Source organism: Corylus avellana, chromosome ca4, assembly GCF_901000735.1.
Source record: "Corylus avellana chromosome ca4, CavTom2PMs-1.0".
NCBI classification, from domain to species: domain Eukaryota; kingdom Viridiplantae; phylum Streptophyta; class Magnoliopsida; order Fagales; family Betulaceae; genus Corylus; species Corylus avellana.
The window spans coordinates 25,222,347-25,241,407 of record NC_081544.1 but is presented as its reverse complement, the minus strand read 5'-3'; the positions used below and the strand labels follow the sequence as shown (position 1 = coordinate 25,241,407).

Here is a 19,061-nt window from a genome sequence, read left to right as displayed (position 1 = left end):
TAATCACACCGCTCTTAAATAAGTTGGACTTGGTTGGAAGTAGGTTATTAAGAGCTCTCCACAGAAACATTTGAACTACCTTTGGTACATGTAGCATCCAGCATACTTTCCATACGCTTGTACCTCTTCTCGTGTTCGATCCACCACTACGTAGAGAAGCAGCCGTCTCCATCCCCATATGGTATGCACTTCGGACAGTGAAATCCCCTATTGTGGTGCATCTTCAAATTAACCTATCCTTGGGTTGGAGAGGGCTCAATGGTATATTGAGTATCACCTTTGCCTTTTCTTCAAGAAAAATGGCTAAGATTAAATTACTATTCCACTACTTAGTATTTTGGTCAATTAAGTCTTTAACCCGAGCCTCTACATCAAACCCGTTGTTAGGCGACTGAACAGAGAAGGAAGTTGGAGTTGGAAGCCAATGAGAGCCCCATATCTTGATATCCTGCCCATCCCCTACCCTCCATAACAACCCATTCTTTAGTAATTCTTGAGATGCCATAAGGCTTCTCCATGCATAAGAGGGCCTAGAACCCATTGTCGCTTCCAGTATAGAACCATTTTGAAAATACTTAGCCTTAAGAACTTGGGCAGCCAAAGATTCTGGTTTTGTAAGAAGTCTCCACAACTGCTTAGCCAACAACGCCTTATTAAACATAACCAAATCCCGAAAGCCCAACCCTCCACTTGACTTAGCAACGCCCATTCTTTCCCAACTCATCCAATGGATTTTTGAAGTATTCTCTTTATGGCGTCACCAGAATCGCTTCATCATCCTATTTATCTCTCTACATAGCACAACTGGAAGCTGAAACACGCTCATACAATACGTGAGAATCGCCTGTACCACCGCCTTAAGGAGAACCTCCTTGCCAGCCTGGGATAAAAAATTAAGCTTCCAATTATTTAGGCAGCTCCACACCTTGTCCTTGATAGTCTTAAAGGACTGGTATCTAGATTTCCCCACAAGAGTTGGAAGTCCCAAATATTTATCAAAGCTATGTGCTGCTTGGAGTCCTGACAACTGGATAATTTCATTCCTCCTCTCCAAACTGGTATTCCGGCTAAAAAAAATAGACGTCTTATTTTTATTCAAAGATTGACCAGAAGCCGCTTCATATTTTTCCAAAATCTTAGTAATACGTCTCCACTTGACCAGGCTTTCCTTACAGCATAACAAGCTATCATCTGCAAAGAAAAGATGGCTTAGCCAAGGACCATTCTTAGAAGAAGGTACACTAGTGATAACCCCCTTCTTCTTCGCCTGAGTGAGTAAAGAACTGAGGACCTTTGCATAAATCAAGAAAAGATAAGGGGATAGCAGGTCGCCCTGATGAAGACCCCTTGATGGTTGAATGTTCCCCACAGGTTTACCATTTATCAAGATGGAATATGAGACTATACTTACACACTCCATAATTAGTCTTATCCATTTATCAGGAAACTCCATTTTTTTCATCACAGCTTCCAAAAACACCAATTCCACCTTGTCGTAAGCCTTACTCATGTCTAGCTTAATTCCCATAAACCCAGTCTTGCTCCACATTCTAGTATGCATGGTATACAACGTTTCGTAGGCCATAAGTATGTTGTCCGTAATCAGTCAGCCAGGTAAAAATGCACTTTGGGTGGAAGAAATAATATTAAGGAGCACTCGCGTCATACGGTTTGCTAACACCTTTGAAATTAACTTATAAACTACATTGCAAAGACTAATAGGTCTATAATCAGCAACACAAATGGGGTTTATTTTTTTTGGAATAAGAGCTATATGAGTAACGTTAATACTGGCATCCATAATTTCGAAATTTTTAAAAAATAAAACTGCATTGCAAACCTCATTGCCAACCGTATCCCAATGCTGTTGATAGAAGCCAGCCGAAAAACCCTCCAGACCCGGGGCTTTTTCAGGGGACATTTGAAACAAAGCACTGTGCACTTCCTCAATCGTGAAAGCAACTAACAGTTGGGTACAAAGCTCAAATGGAATCTTCCCTTCAATGTTTTTAACACAATCTGGTATGCCATGTGGGCTGGCCGTATTAAATAGGACTTGATAATAATCAAGGAAGGCTTTCTCAACCTCAACCTGGGATGTGCAAATACGCTTCTCTCCGTCCCGGATCTATGCAATCAAATTCCTGCTCCTACGTTGAGTGGAACATGCATGGAAATACTTGGTATTCCTATCTCCATTCTTCAGCCAATTTTGTTTAGACCGTTGCCTCCATTTTATATCTTACTGCTCAATCAACCCATTCAATTCCTTTCTAAGAATATTTTCCTTCTGTCTTGTCGAAGCATCAGCCTCGGTTTGAAGTCTTTCCATCTCACTAGTTTTTTTCCTTAATAAGCAATTCATTGGGTTGAATTTGCTTTCGAACCCATTGCTTGACTTTTATAGTGCAACTTCTTAAATTCCCATTTACAGCAGACCATGGGTGGGTTTTCCCCATTTTGTTTTTTCTGCCAGGCTTGCTTCACAACTTCATTGAACCCCTCCACCTTATACCAGCTGGTCTTAGCTTGAAAGTTCCTCTAGGTTCTCCACTTGCACTCGTTTTCAGTAGCATAAGAGACAAAGACCATCTAGCTAGCACCTCTACATCCACTTTCTTGAAAAAATGACACCACTCCGGATTAGCTATTGCCCTGTCCAGCCGTTCTTGGATGAAGTTTCTGCCATCCCTACCATTAGTCCATGCGAACCGAGGACCTTTAAAACCCAGATCACAAAGAGAGCAATCCTTTAATGTTTTTTGAAACGCTTCCATTTGCCATCTTGCTCTATTCACTGTGCCCCGTTTTTCAGATGAGTACATAATTTCGTTAAAATCCCCAATGCAAAGCCAAGACCTAGGATGAAACTGAGAAAGGACTTGCAACAATTCCCATGCTTCTTTTCATTTTGTCACATCCGGGTGTCCGTAGAACACGGTAAACTTCCATACCACCCTTTCTCGGCCATGAAGTACCTCGGCATTGATATGTCATCTGCTGAAATTTTTTATTTCCACTCGAACTTCGTCTTTCCAAAGCAAAATCAAACCACCACTACGACCCACACAGTCTACCACAAACATATGATCATACCCGAGTTTTGTTTATAAGAATCTCGTCTTTGCATTCATCATCTTGGTTTCCATGAGGAAAACCAAGTTGGGTTTCTTATCCTTCACCATCCGATAAAGGTCCCTAATTGCCCGAGGGTTCCCAAGCCCTCGGTAGTTCCAGCTCAAGAGACTCATTATGTTTGGCGGCGCTGCTCTGCAGCCACCGCCATATCATTGCACAATTGATTCTGATCTACCACTCCTGGCTTGAGCCTTTTATGTCCACTAGTTTTCTGCTCAGACCCCATGTCCTGTTGCAAGCCCTTCACGTCAATTCCACCGTTACCTGCCTCAGACCATATCCTCCTCTTCCCACCAAAAATTGTGCACGTCTCATTCCCCCTAGCCACTGAACCCGAAGCTTTGTGACTTATCAAGGCTACTGGTTTATTTTTTTTACGTGACTTTGAGGAGCCCTCCAGTTCTTCGACATGTCCCATACTAAACAACTTGGCACTCGAACCCGAACCTCCCAAGATAGAAGAGTCTTTTTCTTTGCTCATTAGATCCCAAACCATTTTTTCCTTTATAGCATCCCATTGACCAATATAAATACTAGGAGATTTTCTAGTATCTTTACTCCCACTATTTTCTTCCTTAGTAGGCTCCCTTAATGCCCTCATTTCCTTTCTTAGCCCCGCTTGACCGTGATTCACTTGGAAAGAATCTGAGATTTCCTCCATCTGTTTATGGTCATTTGTTTCCATTATTGGCATTTCCAGTCTTGGCGTACTCCAGCTATCGTGTGAATTAGAATTCTCCTCTTTCTCCACTGCTGGAATGATGGAGTTTACCGGGCTACTATCATCCATTTTTCCAGCTACACCATCATCATTAATTCCCTTCCCCCGCCATGAAGTGTGACTCGAGGTTACACTTGAATACTCCCGCTGTCTAGTCTGGCCATAACTATCTCTCCCACTAAACCTTCGTTTTGGAAACGACACACGCAACCACGGCCCATACTCGGTTGGTTGGGCTTCACCGCAGTGTCTCTTATCTCCTGGATTACTGCAACCACTCCTGCCCTACCTAATTACACCACAATGAAAAAAATACTTGGGAATTTTTTCATATTGAAATGGCACCCAAATCGACTTATTCTTCAACTTCAGCGTTCATCCCCTAAATAGTGGTTTTGAGAGATCCAGAACAATCTGAACCCTTAAAAACTCTCCCCATCCCACACCATCTTCTGCCACATCCACATCCTCAACCAATCCCACAATAGATCCAAGTCTGTGTCCAAATTCCCTCCCTATGCATGCAAGGGGAAGTTTGAACATCCTCACCCAGAAAGCTGCCTTATCAAAATCCAGTTCGAATGGAGATGATAGACCGTCATAGTCCACCAGTGAAAACAGAAACCCATCAAAAGTCCAGGGCTGGCCCTCCATAATCCTGTCCATCTCCCAGGAATGCTCAAAGTCAATGAGAAACAAATTAGATCCCAATACTTTGAAGTTGACCCTCCCCGGTAGATGCCAAGCCCTAATCATATAAGCCTTCACGATCTCTTTACTTACGTTCCTGTCCAGCAAAAGTTTCCCCACAATACACGATTTTCCCCTCGCCACCAAATCGGCAGTTTCATTTGCTCCAACATCAAAATCTACACTTTCCTCCTCCCTTAGGGTGAAGTTTCCTCATAACTCATTCAGTTCCTCCGCCGTATCTCCCATATTCATGTCTCCCGTGCACTCTCAAGTGTCTACGTAGCTGCGCCTGCTCTCTCTCACCGTAAGGTAGAGAAAAGATGCTTCACCTCTAGGTTTTTAGAGAGAAACGTAGAGAGAAGAAAAGTTTTAGTAGCAAATCTAATTCACCCAATTCAATAACTTTTCATCTTAAAAACCCTCTATAATTCTTTCTCATTGTAATTAAATTCAACCTCAAGCACTGCATGAGCTGACATCCTTTAATCTCTCAAACCTTTCATTTCTAAATTGTATGTCATAATTCTTTTTAAGAGGACTCAATACACAAAAAGGTTTAAAATAAAATTTATGATCTTACTAACTTAAGATGAACAACTCTTTTTGTAGGGAGCTAGACTTGAAAGGAAAAATAAAAAACATATAATTTTTTTTCTTTTTTTTTTACAAATTGGGTTGTTGAAATTCTTTCAACGCGGCTTCTAAAAGTGTCAAGTGTCTCTTTCTCACTGCTATTTAAAGAATATTGGCTTCTTAATTACATGCTATGTGGCACAAGACATTTTTAGAGACCGAGTTGAACCAATCTTCCTACAACCCAAATTGTAAGAAATTTTTGTTCCAATAAAAATGAAAAAGGGGGTCAACTTTGACTTGAGCCTCCCATTTGTATTTTCTCATCGTCTTAATTTCTTGCCCACTGTTATGATTCTATCCCATATCAGTTAAGTGCAATTGTAATCATATGTATAGGAGGTTTTTTTTTTTTTTTTTTAATTAATTAATTAATTTTTACATTTTTTCCTTTCAAGTTGATTTTAAATGAGGAATTGCACTTGACATTTGTATCCTTTGGTATAAGAGTCAAGCTTCATGTTTTGGGTTTGGTAGAGTCATAGAATGGTTGGCCTATAAGATAGAGTGTGCTACAAGAGATATCGAATTTAGAAGCGTGGTGGTATGTTATAAGATAGAGTGTGCTACAAGAGATATCGAATTTAGAAGCGTGGTGGTATATTATGATTCTAATATCTAACATCAATTTAGTACAATCTTAATCATGTAACCTTAATAATACTCAACAACTTGGACAGCTAATTATTGTAGATCACAATTAAAACAAGCAATCAACATGATACGTAATCCAAAAAAGCAAACAACGTGTCAGTGTCACATGGCTTCTCTCTTAATTTTAGAGAGAAGCTATTCCCTTTCTCTAGATTCCTCCCCCTTCTCTTTGTTCCCCTCCTCCACTATAGACTTAACCGTGCCACCACTTCCGGCCTCCACTATCAGCCTCTGCTCCGTTTCCTCTTGGTTTTTGTTGCCGTGTTTTATGGATTATAGTTTTGCAATTCTTATGTGGTTTAATCTCGTTACATTTATTTTTGCAGTCAAAGTTCATTCCTCGTCTTCCGTGGCTCCATATCGAAATACAACAGTGTTTATCCTTTAATAACTTCCTTTTAGTGGTTGTTACTTATTTTAAGCGAGTTTACTTCTTGGCTAACTTTAAAAATTGTATTTTGCAACCCATTTCTTACTTATTTATTGTTATATTTTCTGTATTGTAATTATGTTTGAATTTTTTTTTTAGAGCTGATCTCCTCCTCTGTGTTTTTATTTTTTATTTTTTATTTTATTGTAACTCTTTGTCATTTGAAAAAAAAAAAAAAAAAAAAAAAAAAACACAACATTGTGTCACGAATAATGCTGTGAACAGATAAGAATCTGGGCGTAGATAAGAATCATGTACTTTGAGCTTAGTGATGCGTGACACAGTTTCCGTGTTTGGATCGTTCACGACTTCACGTGGACACTTAAAAAGATTAAATTAAAAAGATAATACAAAAAAATAAAAGAAAATAAAATTAAAACTAGGCAGTCCTCCTTCGAGCTCTGGCAGTGGCAAAGGTACCAACCTTCACCTTCAAAGTCTCTCCAGCCTTCTCAAACAGAACCAGAAACCCTACCAAAGATGAAGATAATGGTGGCCATAAAGCGAGTCGTCGACTACGCCGTCAAAATCAGAGTCAAACCCGACAAAGTAAGCAATACACACAAACACATGCTTTTCTAACTTTCACTATTTTTTTGTTTTTGTTTTTCCTTGTGATTCATACACTTGTGATATTTTGAGAATAATTCGTTTCATTTCTCAGACGGGCGTGGAAACCCAGAATGTGAAGATGTCGATGAACCCCTTCTGCGAGATAGCGCTCGAGGAGGCTCTGCGGATCAAGGAGTCGGGCCTGGCCTCGGAGGTCGTGGCGGTCAGTATGGGCACAGCGCAGTGCGTGGACACTCTCAGAACTGGGCTCGCTATGGGTGCTGATCGGGGGATTCATGTGGAGGCCACTGGGGCTCTGTACCCGCTCTCTGTTGCCAAGCTTTTGAAGGCGCTTGTAGAGGTTGAGAAGCCCGGGCTTCTCATTCTGGGCAAGCAGGTTTGTCTATTTTGGGTTTTGGAGAAATGGGTTGCTTTTGATTTGTTTAAAACTATGATGCGGTTCTTTTATTGTCTTTGGCGAACGGGTTATTAAATTTGAGTTTTAGATAAATGGGTTTTTTTGGTTTTGCTCGAAGTTATGGATTTATAAGTTATTATAGAACATTGTCGGGTTGAGGTTGGTTTTTAGGGATAATCTACTGTTGGGGGATTTTATTTTTGGGCTGTTAATCTTTTTTGTATTGGAATTTCAATTTGATTGGTGGATTTTGAGATTGGTTCTGAAGATCAAATTTTCATGTTCACTTCTGAATCAAATGGGAGGATTTTGAAATAGGTATTGAACATTTTAACTATGCTGTTGAATTTGTTGGGTTTTATATCTGTGAAGGTCCTGATTATTCCCTTAATTTTGTTCATTTCTTTGGGGCCCCGTATTCATGTGGAAGAGTAACTCGTCATTTACAAATTCTTGTGAAGGCCATTGATGATGATTGCAATCAAACAGGGCAAATGGTTGCGGGGCTTCTTGGTTGGCCACAGGGGACCTTTGCTTCAAAGGTTAGTCCGAACTCTTTAAAAATTCTTCATGAAGAGTGGTCCATTATCTAGTGTAGTGAAAGTATAAGCTGATACTCCACCAGGATAAACAAATTCATGCCTTCTTATTTTGTTGTTGGGACTCTTTGTGACAGAGCTGTATGGCACAACAACATTTTTTTTGTTGTATTGCTGTCTGCTTGAGCATCAAATGGAAGGGTTAGACTTTAGATGAATATAAGAGAATCGGTGTTGTCCCCTGATTATTACTGTCTGAATTTTATTGTTTTTCATTAAAAATGGGCTAATTTCCATGCAAGGGATTCTCCTGATGTTTCTGTTGTTCTCTCTGTTTCTTCTGCTACTCTTTTGGAAAATTTCTCTTACTATGATTTACTGCTGCTATCTAGTAGGTTGTGCTGGACAAGGAGAACCAAGTAGCAACAGTGGATAGAGAAGTGGATGGTGGTCTTGAGACCTTGTCTTTAGACTTACCAGCTGTAATCACGTAAGTAAACAGATCCTCCTGAAATTTCGAGTTTAAACACTTGCAATATGGTGTTGTTCCTCACAATAGTGTTTTTACTTGTACTTTGATTTGAGTATATGACTCAGGTTTGGTGTATATATATATATATTTTTTATAGCTGTTCTTATATAGATTATGCTAGGTGGCATAAAGAGTCCCTTTCTCGGTGCATTTTGTTCTTGCCGTTTGTTTTATAGTGATTATTGTCAGTAATTCTCTATGTTCTTCCTTTTGTACATGCCATTCCTTTACATACTTCTCTTTACCTTGCTGAATCCTTCTCTTGAATCTCAAAACTTAATTTTGAAGCTGTTTTGGTATTTCGAATTTTGACATACCTTTGTTTTATTTTTTTTAATGCATTTGTGATATATGTATTCAATTAAAACTCACCTTTAGAATAAGTTTTAAACCTTGCTTGTAAGGGCACTCACAATGGTTTCCCTAAATTTCAATCCAAATTAGGGAACCAATTAACTTTTTGCTTCCCTATTCAAATGCTTTCCATAATGGCTTCCCTATTCTTTTTTTATACCATTTAAATATTATTTATTTACTCTTTGTTTATTCTTTCTTTATGTTGTCTTTATTCCCCATATCATTTGTACTATATATTCTTTCTTTGTGGTTTCTTTATTCCCAATATCATCTGAACTTGTGGACTTCATACAAAATGCATCGTATTAGAGACATAGAAATCCATTCTCAACTCCAATGGGATCTTGTCAAGCATTTATGGCAAATATATGACCAATCGTAGGAACTTGATTTTTTTTTTTTTTTTGGTTAAGTAGAAACTTGTAATTTTAAATTTCATATGATAACATTATTTCTGTTTATGTTAGTCTTCAATTAATTTTCAATTTCGTATGATACCGTACACAATTAGAATTACTTATCAACAAAAAAATTTTCAATTTCGTATGATACCATCAATTAATTTCAAAGGCAAATGACTGTTTGCACCACTTCCCATGGGCAAATACCAATGTACAATCAAGAGTAAATTAGAATAGAGCCCTAGATTAGTATATATTCATGAACAATACAAAAATACTTAACAAACACAATAGAATCCTTGCACAATACAAAAATGATAAGAGTAGTTCACTTAAATAAATACATTCCAATGGTGATGACTATTTAGTCAGGATTTCCATTTGAAGTGAATAAATATATCTAGTCCTACGCTTCTCAAGGATTTTTGTTCATTCCCTTGAATCTAAAGCCAATACTAGTAGATTGTCTTCTTCAACGGAGTAGTCTCCACCTCTCTTAGTGGTGGAATCTCATTCTAGCTTTGGGGTGGAGTTTCATTGTGGCCTTGTTCCCCTTCTTATAAGAGCATAGTAAAAGGCTCTTTGCTCATTTTTGAATCTATCCTTTGAACAAATCAACGATTGGATATGAAATGAAGACCATCATTCAACGAAGTTTAACTTTCCAAACCTCAGATAAGGCAGTGATGGACCTTCTAGCAGCAAAGTTATCTTCTGAAACACAACTATACTTACAAATATTTAAAAAAAAAAAGAAAAAAAAAAAAAAAAGAAGAGGAAATCTGCTGTCTACTAAAGAACCATTGAGGGAAGCTTAAGAACTGAAAGTGCAATTGCGAATTATGAGCAACTACAGAGACAAGGAAAGAAAAAAAGTATTAAGCTTCAAAATTATATATGACGTGATAAAGATTTAGCAATACTTTGTGTAACAAACCAAATTGATGATAATATAGCCACAACAAGCAAGCAAATTCAAATTTGAAATTTGTTTAGAGAACCTTAAGACTATCTTGCTTGATAACAGAAAAATTCCCGCTCACTTCAGGGCATAGTAACTACAAACATTCAGTAGAACTCCAAATTTTCATTGGAATAGGTAAGAAATGCTGGGTTCAGACACATGTAGGTATGTAGAATTAAGCTAACAAGTAAGCTTGGTCACAAGCTCCAGCTCAGCCAAATCGAAATAAAATATGCTTAGATAGGCTACACAAACTCAAGTCAAACTTCAGCAGCTCAGTTCACATGATCTAGATCCAAGCCCATCCAAGACAAACTGAGCAACCTAATGCGCGACTCAGTTTTGGTTGTGTTTGTCCTGCAAAATTTGGGTGTTGAACCTCTGATTCAAATACCATGAATGCAATGGATTCACACAAGGTCCAACCTGCTACTATCTCCAGTCATTAGTATCAAGGTAGAGGCCATTGTACAATTTTAGCTTAGCTTCAAAACCTAAAAGTGAAGCTAGAATCAATTTGTAAAACCTCAAAGTCCAAAGCTGCTTCAATACCTGAGAAAGCTGAAAGAATATGTGTATAAAAATCCAGAGCTTATGTGTTGGCTTAATTATAATCCTAGTCCAAAGGAGGGAAAATAATCTAAGGCCTCGTTTGTTTCTGCGTAAAATGTTTTATGTTAGAAAATGTTTTTAGCCAAAATCATTTTTTCAGAATGATTTCAGCTGAAAACTTTTTCTGGTGTTTGGCTCGTACGGAAAAAGTTATTTTCATTCAATTATATTAACCTATATATATCAACTTTTATTCACAACATAAAAATATTAATGTAAAACAACTAAAAACATAACTTAAAAATTATGTTTAACTAAAATATACACATATTGACTAACAATGATCATATATTTTTATATAATCTAAGGAGCCGTGTTCACGAGTGGAGTCATGGGATACTTGGGTTTTTGCTACATGGAATCGAAATCATTTGAGTTTCGGTCTGAAGTTTCCCCAACATATATTAGAGCTCACCCTAAGCTGTGCAATTAAATTTTTTTTTTCCCAAACTATTTCTTCGATGCTCTCTTCGTTGTGATGGAAAATAGTTTTTGGGAAGACATTATTTGACCAAGGATAAATTCAGGTAATCCAGTGTAGATTGCTTGGAAGAAAACTATGGTGTCTGTTTTTTTTTACAATTACAGATTTTAGTGATTTGCCTCCATTCTACAACATGACGAAATTCAGAGGAAATAAAATGAGCAGGAAGAGTGGAAAACTCACTCTATTGTTGCCGTTGATTGAGCTGATTCTGTGTCATCGAGAACGGCTCACCAGAAGGCACTGTCGGTGGGGGGAGGAGAACCAAGCCAGGAATGTTGTGAAAGAAAAAGGAAGAGGGAGAGAGAAAAGATTTTTGTGAATAAGATGGGAGAGAGAATGCCTTTTTTTAAATTCTTTTTTTTTTTTTTTTTATGAATAAAGAACACATCAGGTGAGCAACAGTGCCAATCGAAACATTGGGTGGTGGTGGTTTAAGGAATCTCTATGGAACCCAATGGAGTGGGTTGGGGGGTGGGGTTTGTGTTTATCTAAATTTAGGGAATTCCGTATAGATTAGGAAAGCTATTGTGGGTGATCTAAGTGTGAAGAATATGTGTGTACTTTGTAATAGCTTCTGCTCAAAAAATTTAGTAGCCTTATTGAGATACATTCAAGAATAACTACAGCAGAAAGAAGCAGCAATGTATATGTTAAGGTGCTCATATTCTTGTAACTACTTGAATTTTATTTCAAGTAGAGACTTGTATTTGCCTGAGTATCTTCTAGATCAAGTATCTTTTATAGTTAAGTGTATTGAAGGCCGATTCCGTTACTTTTCTAGATCTTCCCAAAATACAATAGGCTTGTATTGGATAGCTGCTTTCTGGGATACAACAACCTGTGTAGCGGGCCTTGTGGAAAGTGGCTTACGTGTTTGTCTTGACCTCTGCAGTTGCCTCATCATTATTCGCATTATTCACATTATTATTATTATGAAAGTGATGATCATACCAATGACTGTCATCATCATCATCATCATGCAGTTCTCATGATTATCATTATCATAATAGTTATCAAGTGTGTGTGGATTGCCGAAATCATCATTCAAGTGCATTCATTTTGGGATGACTGTTCAAGGTGCTATCTTTGTCATATGCGGAAAATATTGACTTCTTTTGCTGGTTTCTTACTCTCTGCCATTTTGATGTTTCTTATGTGCATGCACATGTAAAATGAGAAATTTATTTGTTCTCCTCATGCAGAACTGATTTGAGGTTGAATCAGCCGAGGTATGCAACACTCCCCAACATAATGAAAGCAAAGTCGAAGGCCATAAAGAAATTCACTCCACAGGAGTTAAACGTGGAAATAAAATCCGATTTAGAGGTTGTTCAAGTCACGGAACCTCCCAAGAGAAAAGCAGGGGTTGTAGTCTCTTCGGTGGACGACCTTCTTGACAAGCTCAAGAATGAAGCTCATGTCATTTGATTTTTTGATTGCTTCTTCATCAAGCTTCAAAACCCATGTACTCGGCTGTTTCTTTCTCACCAAATCTTAAAATGCTCTGATTTTTCTACACCAAAATATACAGAAATGCAACTATAGAATAACTCTGAGTGCCAGTTCAATAAAATTTCATTTTTCATATAATGGAAGTTAAATAAATCAATTTCATATTTTCTTTTATTTTTTGTCATCATCCTCTTCTTTGTTTATTACTCCATCCAAAAAAAAAAAAAACAGTTGGTAGTTTTATACAGAAAGAACCCTAGGAAGATATTTTAGCAATGTCACTATATTTATTTTCTTTTTTCTTTAAGCAAAATGGGTAAAAGATTCTTAAGTACTTTTTCAAGACTAGTAGAATCATATCTAATTCCACTTTAAAAAGAGAAGAAAAGATCATATCACCAAGGATTCTTAAGCAGAGTGAGTGGGCTTGTTCCTGGGCCGAGTGGGCCTGATTAAAGCAGTTTAGACTCAATCAGTTGTGCCACGTGCGGTGGATATGAAATCTGTCAAATAAAGACGCCGCGGCGACTACCATCAAGGCTCTATCCCGATAGATTCCATCCACGTGGTGCAACTTTATTGGGGCGTTCTTTTATTTCCATCCCCGCAAATTCCCTTCTCTCTTTCTCCGCAGAATTTCCGTCCTAATACTTTTCAAATCGCCATTAACAGAATTTAGTTCTCATCAATTTCGAATTCCAATTCCCAAACAAAATGGATCCGTCGTTAGAGGACAGTAGCTGCTGGGATTTTCTCGATTACAGCTTCATCGACGACAACCCTTCCCCGGAATTCTTTTTGCCTAATCAAAGGTAATCCAATTCCCTTTCTCTCTTCCTTAGGGCTATTTTTTTCTCCATCAATTCCATATTGCATTACTAAATGGAATAATTTTAGTTTCATTTTAGGATTTAGACGGTAAGAAAGAGATCTGAGATTGTTTCACCTAAGAATTTACAGTTTATTTTATTATATATGGTTGCAGTGGTAGCGCTGAAATTGCTTTATCGTCTGGGCGAGATAGAGACGGCGCCGAAAGAGAGTGCTCGCGGAAGAGGTATTGCTTGATATGGTTTTTACGTACACAAATTGCATTGTTTTAGCTCCTATTTTCCTGGCTTCAATTTGTATTGTTTGCCTTTGAATCACATACATAGGATGAACTATAAGGCATAATACTGTACAAATTAAAGTTTTGTGTACTTGTTCGTTTGTCTCCTACCGTCGTATGATATTCTATAAACGAGCGGTCTTGTCATTAAACCTTAGTGGATAATAGGGAGCTTCACAGTTTCTTATATTATATTCCTTTACCTAATGGAGTTTACTTTTCAATTTGTTACGTTCATCCAGTAGTAGAATTGGTAGGGGAACCAAAGAAGGTATATAGCGCCAAATGAGGCTTAGAAGAGGATAGAATTAAGGAAGAGAGCAACTACTAGGGATGAAAGCGGAAGATTATCAAAAAATAAAAGAAGGATGCAACAAAATTCAAGATGAGAGGTGCTAGAAGTGAAGAACTAAGCAAGCAAATCAAGTATAAGCAATAGCCTCTTCTTTCTGGTCTACATCAAGTGCATTGAATGCCCCACAATCAGAATCAAAGAGGCTGTGTCAAGGGGAGACAAGGACCAGAAGTGTGGAAAGAATACATTATGTTCGTGGTCCATGGGTACCTTTTGCAGTCAATCAAAGTCAGCTTAAATGCTATATACTTCAGCATTTCTCCCTTAGTTGCATTTGAACTAGCCATTCAACAAAAAGGGGCAGCTTGAAAGCAGCAAACGAAAGGTTTACGGGATGTTCTGTTTTTTCCAGGCCTGCTTTTGTCTCTGGTTTGATGGTCGCATGTGCTAAAAATCCTGTACATTCCATTTTGAAGATGATTAGACGAACAAATCATATAGTAGTAGATGTTCGGGGAATTTTATTCTCTATAGACTTGAGGGAAAGAATTGAAATATGACTTCAACATTCCTGACCTACATTTTACCAGGTTCTCAGTTAGGTTCTTTGGGGAGGTTGCTTCCTAGGAAGCATTTGTTTGCCATACTTTTCTCTCTAGGCCTAGCTCTCCTCCCCATCTTACTAATAATGAAGGGCTTGGCCTGGCCATATTTCAGCTTGCTAAGTGTAAACTCCTTTGAAATTTCTTGAATGTTATAGAATCCATGCCCTGTTTTCTGAAATCTAGGTTCCTTTTCTAACTTTTGGATCTGATCCTTAATTAAGGTTATAGGTTGGGCGCTTTAACCATTCAGCCATAGATACAAAAAAACTCAGCGAGTGAACTAGGTTTTGGTATTGCTTCTTGAGCTTCTATCTGATGTTATAGAGTAGAATCACTAGCGGTAGCTTCTGCATTTTGGCGCCCCTTGGCATTTGTCACTGCTAATCTTGGTTTATGATTCATTTTCTGATGAATTTTCCTAGGCACAGAGTGGCAGTGGGAAATTGCCTATGAAGTGTAATTTTTCCCACCCAAATGTTCAGTTTTTTATTTTTTATTTTTTTAAATGCCCGAATGTTCAGTTTCATGCAATGTATCTGACACCCTCCCCAATTTCTACTTAGATTTTTTTTTTTTTTTGAATTTCTGTATGTTGCTTTGATAGCTTGATCTGCTGTGCTCTTGCATGTCCATGATAATTCTTTTACATTGAATACTTTTAGGGGGCGCACCGATTCATGCAGCAGGCCCATATCTAAAGCTTGTCGTGAGAGATTGCGAAGGGAGAAATTGAATGACAGGCATGCAACTTGTTTCATCAGATTCTGTGTTTTTTCATGGTTTTTGTTTGCTCTTGAATTTCAGCATTTAATATATACATTGTTTTTCCTTCCCTTTTTTTTGGGGGGGTTCATTCATAAAAGAATTCCAGGTTTTCTAGTCGACTTTTAAGCAATTTCCATTTATAGTCAAAGTACATTTTTCATTTGAATGATCTTCTGTATCAGAATGTGCAATTTTTATTCTAAAGGGTTTTAAAGTCCTCGAACTTCTCAGCTGCCTAAATTCTATTGGTTCCATAGACCTGAAAAGATATTTGATGTTTGCAGTGCTTTGAATAAAAATTCTGCCAATTTGTAGAAGTCATAAGATTTTTTTGTACAAATTTAATAATTTTACTTATCAAAAAAGAAGTCATGAGATTTTTGCAGCTTATTTTCCCAAGAATAATGATCATTTGACTAGTTTTTTACTTTTATTCTTTTGTTCTCTCTATCTCTCTCCCCCCCTCTCTCTCAATGAGGTTATAATAAAAGGCAGGTCTTCTTTTTGACTCATGCAGGTTTCTAGACTTGAATTCTACTTTGGATCCCGGGAGACCTGTCAAAATTGACAAGCACGCTATACTTGATGATACCATCAGATTACTGAACCAACTAAAATCTGAATCTCAAGAGCTTAAAGAAACAAATGAAAAACTACTAGAAGAAGTAAAAAGTCTAAAGGTTAGTCGTCCAAAGCATTTTACTTCTTAATAAAGGTTAACATTCCTTTTGACAGCTTGTGCTTTGCACATGCCCATGATACCGTTTTACTTGATTTGAGAGAACTCTTGTTTGATGTTAACTGCCGTGCTTTTTCCTGATCCCATGTTCCTAAGTTTGTTGCACATGTTTTTTAACTTTTATATGTTTGTTTGGTGAGGACATTGCTTAGTTTATTCAGGTACTTTTGGGCTGATGATTATATGTATAGAAATGATTCTTTCAAGGATATATTTACAATGTATTATTAAGTGCTTTTTTATACATGCATCGAATGTGGGAAGAAGTTGTCAGTTGCCATATGCTTTACATCAAAGAAACGTTATGGTCACAAGTCTGTACCTGAACTATACTCCGGGAGTATAAGCTATTATAGATTTTAGATGACATGGATTTACTGTAAGATGCTTTGTTCCTTTTTAGAGAAGAATTAACTTTAGCTACTATGGATACCAGAAGGGAGAGTGCGAGGTTTGAAGGAAAAGAGTTGACTATAGATACTATAATTTTATGTCGTTGTTGAAAATGTCATTTTTTTTTTCACTGAAAAATGGTGGAATGGTATTTTTTTTCCGATCCTAAATTGGTGACTCATATCATTGCCTATCAATTATCAAGTTGTATTTGTGCCCTTTGTTGTTTGTGTTAATTGTTGATTATCATGTCCCTCTTATACTTGAGGGCTTTAGTGACTGAGTTAATGATTCATCTTTTGCTACGTTTACCTTTTACCAATATGAGCTCCCTTTCCAAAGATTCCACTTACTAAGAACCATGATTTTATTGTGGGAAATGTCTAGCAAACCCTGTTGTTCATATTCTTTTGATAGCTAATATTGCTGTTCTGACTTTCGTTTTGCGTTGTATCTACCTAGATGCTGGCTTTAGCATCTGATTTTTGTGTCCATCAATTCCCAATAGGGCCAAGGCATCTGTGGAGATATGCCTCAGTGTACACTGTGAACTAACTATTAATGAATTGCTGATCTGGCATTTCTATAGTAAGTGTACACTTACTAAGAGCCATGATTTTATTGTGGGAAATGTCTAGCAAACCCTATTGTTCATATTCTTTTGATAGCTAATATTGCTGTTCTGACTTTTGTTTTGCGTTGTATCTACTTAGATACTGGCTTTAGCATCTGATTTTTGTGTCCATCAATTCCCAATAGGGCCAAGGCATCTGTGGAGATATGCCTCAGTGTACACTGTGAACTAACTATTAATGAATTGCTGATCAGGCATTTCTATATTAATTTAGTTTTATTTAATTTTAGGAGTCGAGAGTATTTCTATCTATTCATAGTTTTGGACATCGATTGTACTTTTGGTCCATTAGATCTTATATTGTGTGTTCTATATTTATATTTTTGTTTTTGGGATTTTATTAGTGATTTGGTTTGGGCTTAGTAGTCAAAATCCAGAGTCAAAGTCTTACTAGGAGTTCAAGCGCTATTAGAGTTAGGTTTAGTTTTCTATAAATATAATTGTAATGCTTTCAATTGGATAGAGAAGTTTTAAGACTTGCAGCAATTATGCTCTTAATGTTTGTGTGATGCCGAGGAAGCTTTAAGTGCGATATTTAGGATCTCTCTATGTGTGAGGCTTTGGAATATTTTCTTCTTTTTCCTTTTATTTATTTATTTTTTTCATTTTTCAGTAATTTTTCTTAAATTATCAGACCTGTTTTTGCTTTGATTCTTGTCTCTCAAATCGAAATCTCGAAAACCCTATACCACTAATTCATCAAATAGTTTCTAAATTAACTAAGTATTCAATGTTAAAGTTCTCGGGTACTGTTGATAGCATCCAGAACAGCAGTTCAAAACTAGAGTTTCCTGGTAGTTTGACATCCAAACCCTGCCCTATGCCTTGCCCTGTTAGAAACCTTATGCCCAACTTTTACCCATCTTTAACCTCATAAAACCTAATCCTAGCTCTTCTTAAACCCTAAAATAAGTTGTTCAGAAACTCTTTTATCAAATTTGGTATCTCAGCATTTGTATTGCATTAGTTACTTAACTCGGTCAGTTTGTATTGCTGTTGCCAATGATAAACTTACTCCTATTGCTACTATCAAACATACACACATGCACACACGTGTGTGTATATATATATTCAATAACTGCTGTTGCTGATGGCTTATCTTCGAGAAAATGATGGGGATAGGATAATTTTGGAATTGCACACATATTGGAAATCGAAAACGGATAGTTCAAAATTGTCTAATTCATGCTGACATAATTACTGTACGCCTTTTGAAGCAAAGGAACGTTTGGACGAGCTGTATGATAGAGGCAAATTTAAGAGGATCTGAAATTCAATGTTCATAGTTTTTCCATAATAAGTTGATCGAATTATGTGGGAATCTATTTTTTCTGTTGCATGTTAGAGTGTATGTTTAAAGTGTTGAATTGTTTAAACTCTTCCTTTCGTATGAAATTGCTTAGTAGTGCCAGTTTTAAAATTCTTTTCCGGTTTAACAGGCAGAGAAGAATGAACTTCGTGAAGAGAAACTCACACTGAAGACGGATAAGGAAAGGATGGAGCAGCAAGTGAAATCTATGGGCATTCCTAGTCATGCTGGGTTTATGCCAGGGCATCCAGGCGCATATCATGCTGGGCCAAACAAGATGGCAGTTTTTCCTAGCTATGGTTTAGTCCCAATGTGGCAGTACTTGCCTCCAGGTGCCCGTGATACATCTCATGATCATGAGCTCAGGCCCCCTGCTGCGTAGTTCTTTTTTTTTTTTTTTTTTGAATGCTTGATTTTCTGTCATTCAGCATTTTTGTTGCCTTGCCGACATGTATATATAGCTGCTCTTTCAGTAGGTCTGATTTTGAAATTCAACTATTAGCAAATACGTGCAGCATTGGCGAAGTGTGTTGTTTGCTGGCCGTCATCTTCTAATTCAATCATTTGAGTCAACAGTCTCTATGATTCAAGTGCATATCAAACAATTGTCTTTCTCCCAGAAACATT

General features: G+C 37.4%; 3 protein-coding genes across 3 annotated transcripts; 2 read left to right on the top strand and 1 right to left on the bottom strand.

Annotated features, from left to right (window-relative positions):
- Nucleotides 1-757: 757 nt before the first annotated feature.
- On the bottom strand, nucleotides 758-1,549 carry LOC132178275 (uncharacterized). Its single transcript, XM_059590718.1, has one exon. The coding sequence runs from the start codon at nucleotides 1,547-1,549 to the stop codon at nucleotides 758-760; it is 792 nt and encodes a 263-aa protein (XP_059446701.1).
- Nucleotides 1,550-6,613: 5,064 nt separating this feature from the next.
- Nucleotides 6,614-12,721, top strand: LOC132179651 (electron transfer flavoprotein subunit beta, mitochondrial). The gene is made up of 5 exons (XM_059592408.1): nucleotides 6,614-6,818; nucleotides 6,934-7,218; nucleotides 7,701-7,781; nucleotides 8,174-8,268; nucleotides 12,334-12,721. The coding sequence occupies exons 1-5, from the start codon at nucleotides 6,750-6,752 to the stop codon at nucleotides 12,557-12,559; spliced, it is 756 nt and encodes a 251-aa protein (XP_059448391.1). The 5' UTR covers nucleotides 6,614-6,749; the 3' UTR covers nucleotides 12,560-12,721.
- A 227-nt stretch (nucleotides 12,722-12,948) lies between these two features.
- On the top strand, nucleotides 12,949-19,029 carry LOC132179718 (transcription factor bHLH104-like). The gene is made up of 5 exons (XM_059592481.1): nucleotides 12,949-13,395; nucleotides 13,569-13,640; nucleotides 15,257-15,334; nucleotides 15,877-16,039; nucleotides 18,565-19,029. Exons 1-5 carry the CDS (start codon nucleotides 13,298-13,300, stop codon nucleotides 18,814-18,816), a joined length of 663 nt encoding a protein of 220 aa, XP_059448464.1. The 5' UTR covers nucleotides 12,949-13,297; the 3' UTR covers nucleotides 18,817-19,029.
- Nucleotides 19,030-19,061: the final 32 nt, after the last annotated feature.

Bases quoted from the DNA above. Each gene is read 5' to 3' on its own strand.
- LOC132179718 (XM_059592481.1), top strand. From the start codon at position 13,298: ATGGATCCGTCGTTAGAGGACAGTAGCTGCTGGGATTTTCTCGATTAC. The intron at 13,641-15,256 runs GTATTGCTTGAT...GAATACTTTTAG, and splicing joins AGAGAGTGCTCGCGGAAGAG to GGGGCGCACCGATTCATGCA. The intron at 16,040-18,564 runs GTTAGTCGTCCA...CCGGTTTAACAG, and splicing joins AAGAAGTAAAAAGTCTAAAG to GCAGAGAAGAATGAACTTCG.
- LOC132178275 (XM_059590718.1), bottom strand. From the start codon at position 1,549: ATGTGGAGCAAGACTGGGTTTATGGGAATTAAGCTAGACATGAGTAAG.
- LOC132179651 (XM_059592408.1), top strand. From the start codon at position 6,750: ATGAAGATAATGGTGGCCATAAAGCGAGTCGTCGACTACGCCGTCAAA. The intron at 6,819-6,933 runs GTAAGCAATACA...TTCATTTCTCAG, and splicing joins TCAGAGTCAAACCCGACAAA to ACGGGCGTGGAAACCCAGAA. The intron at 8,269-12,333 runs GTAAGTAAACAG...CTCCTCATGCAG, and splicing joins GACTTACCAGCTGTAATCAC to AACTGATTTGAGGTTGAATC.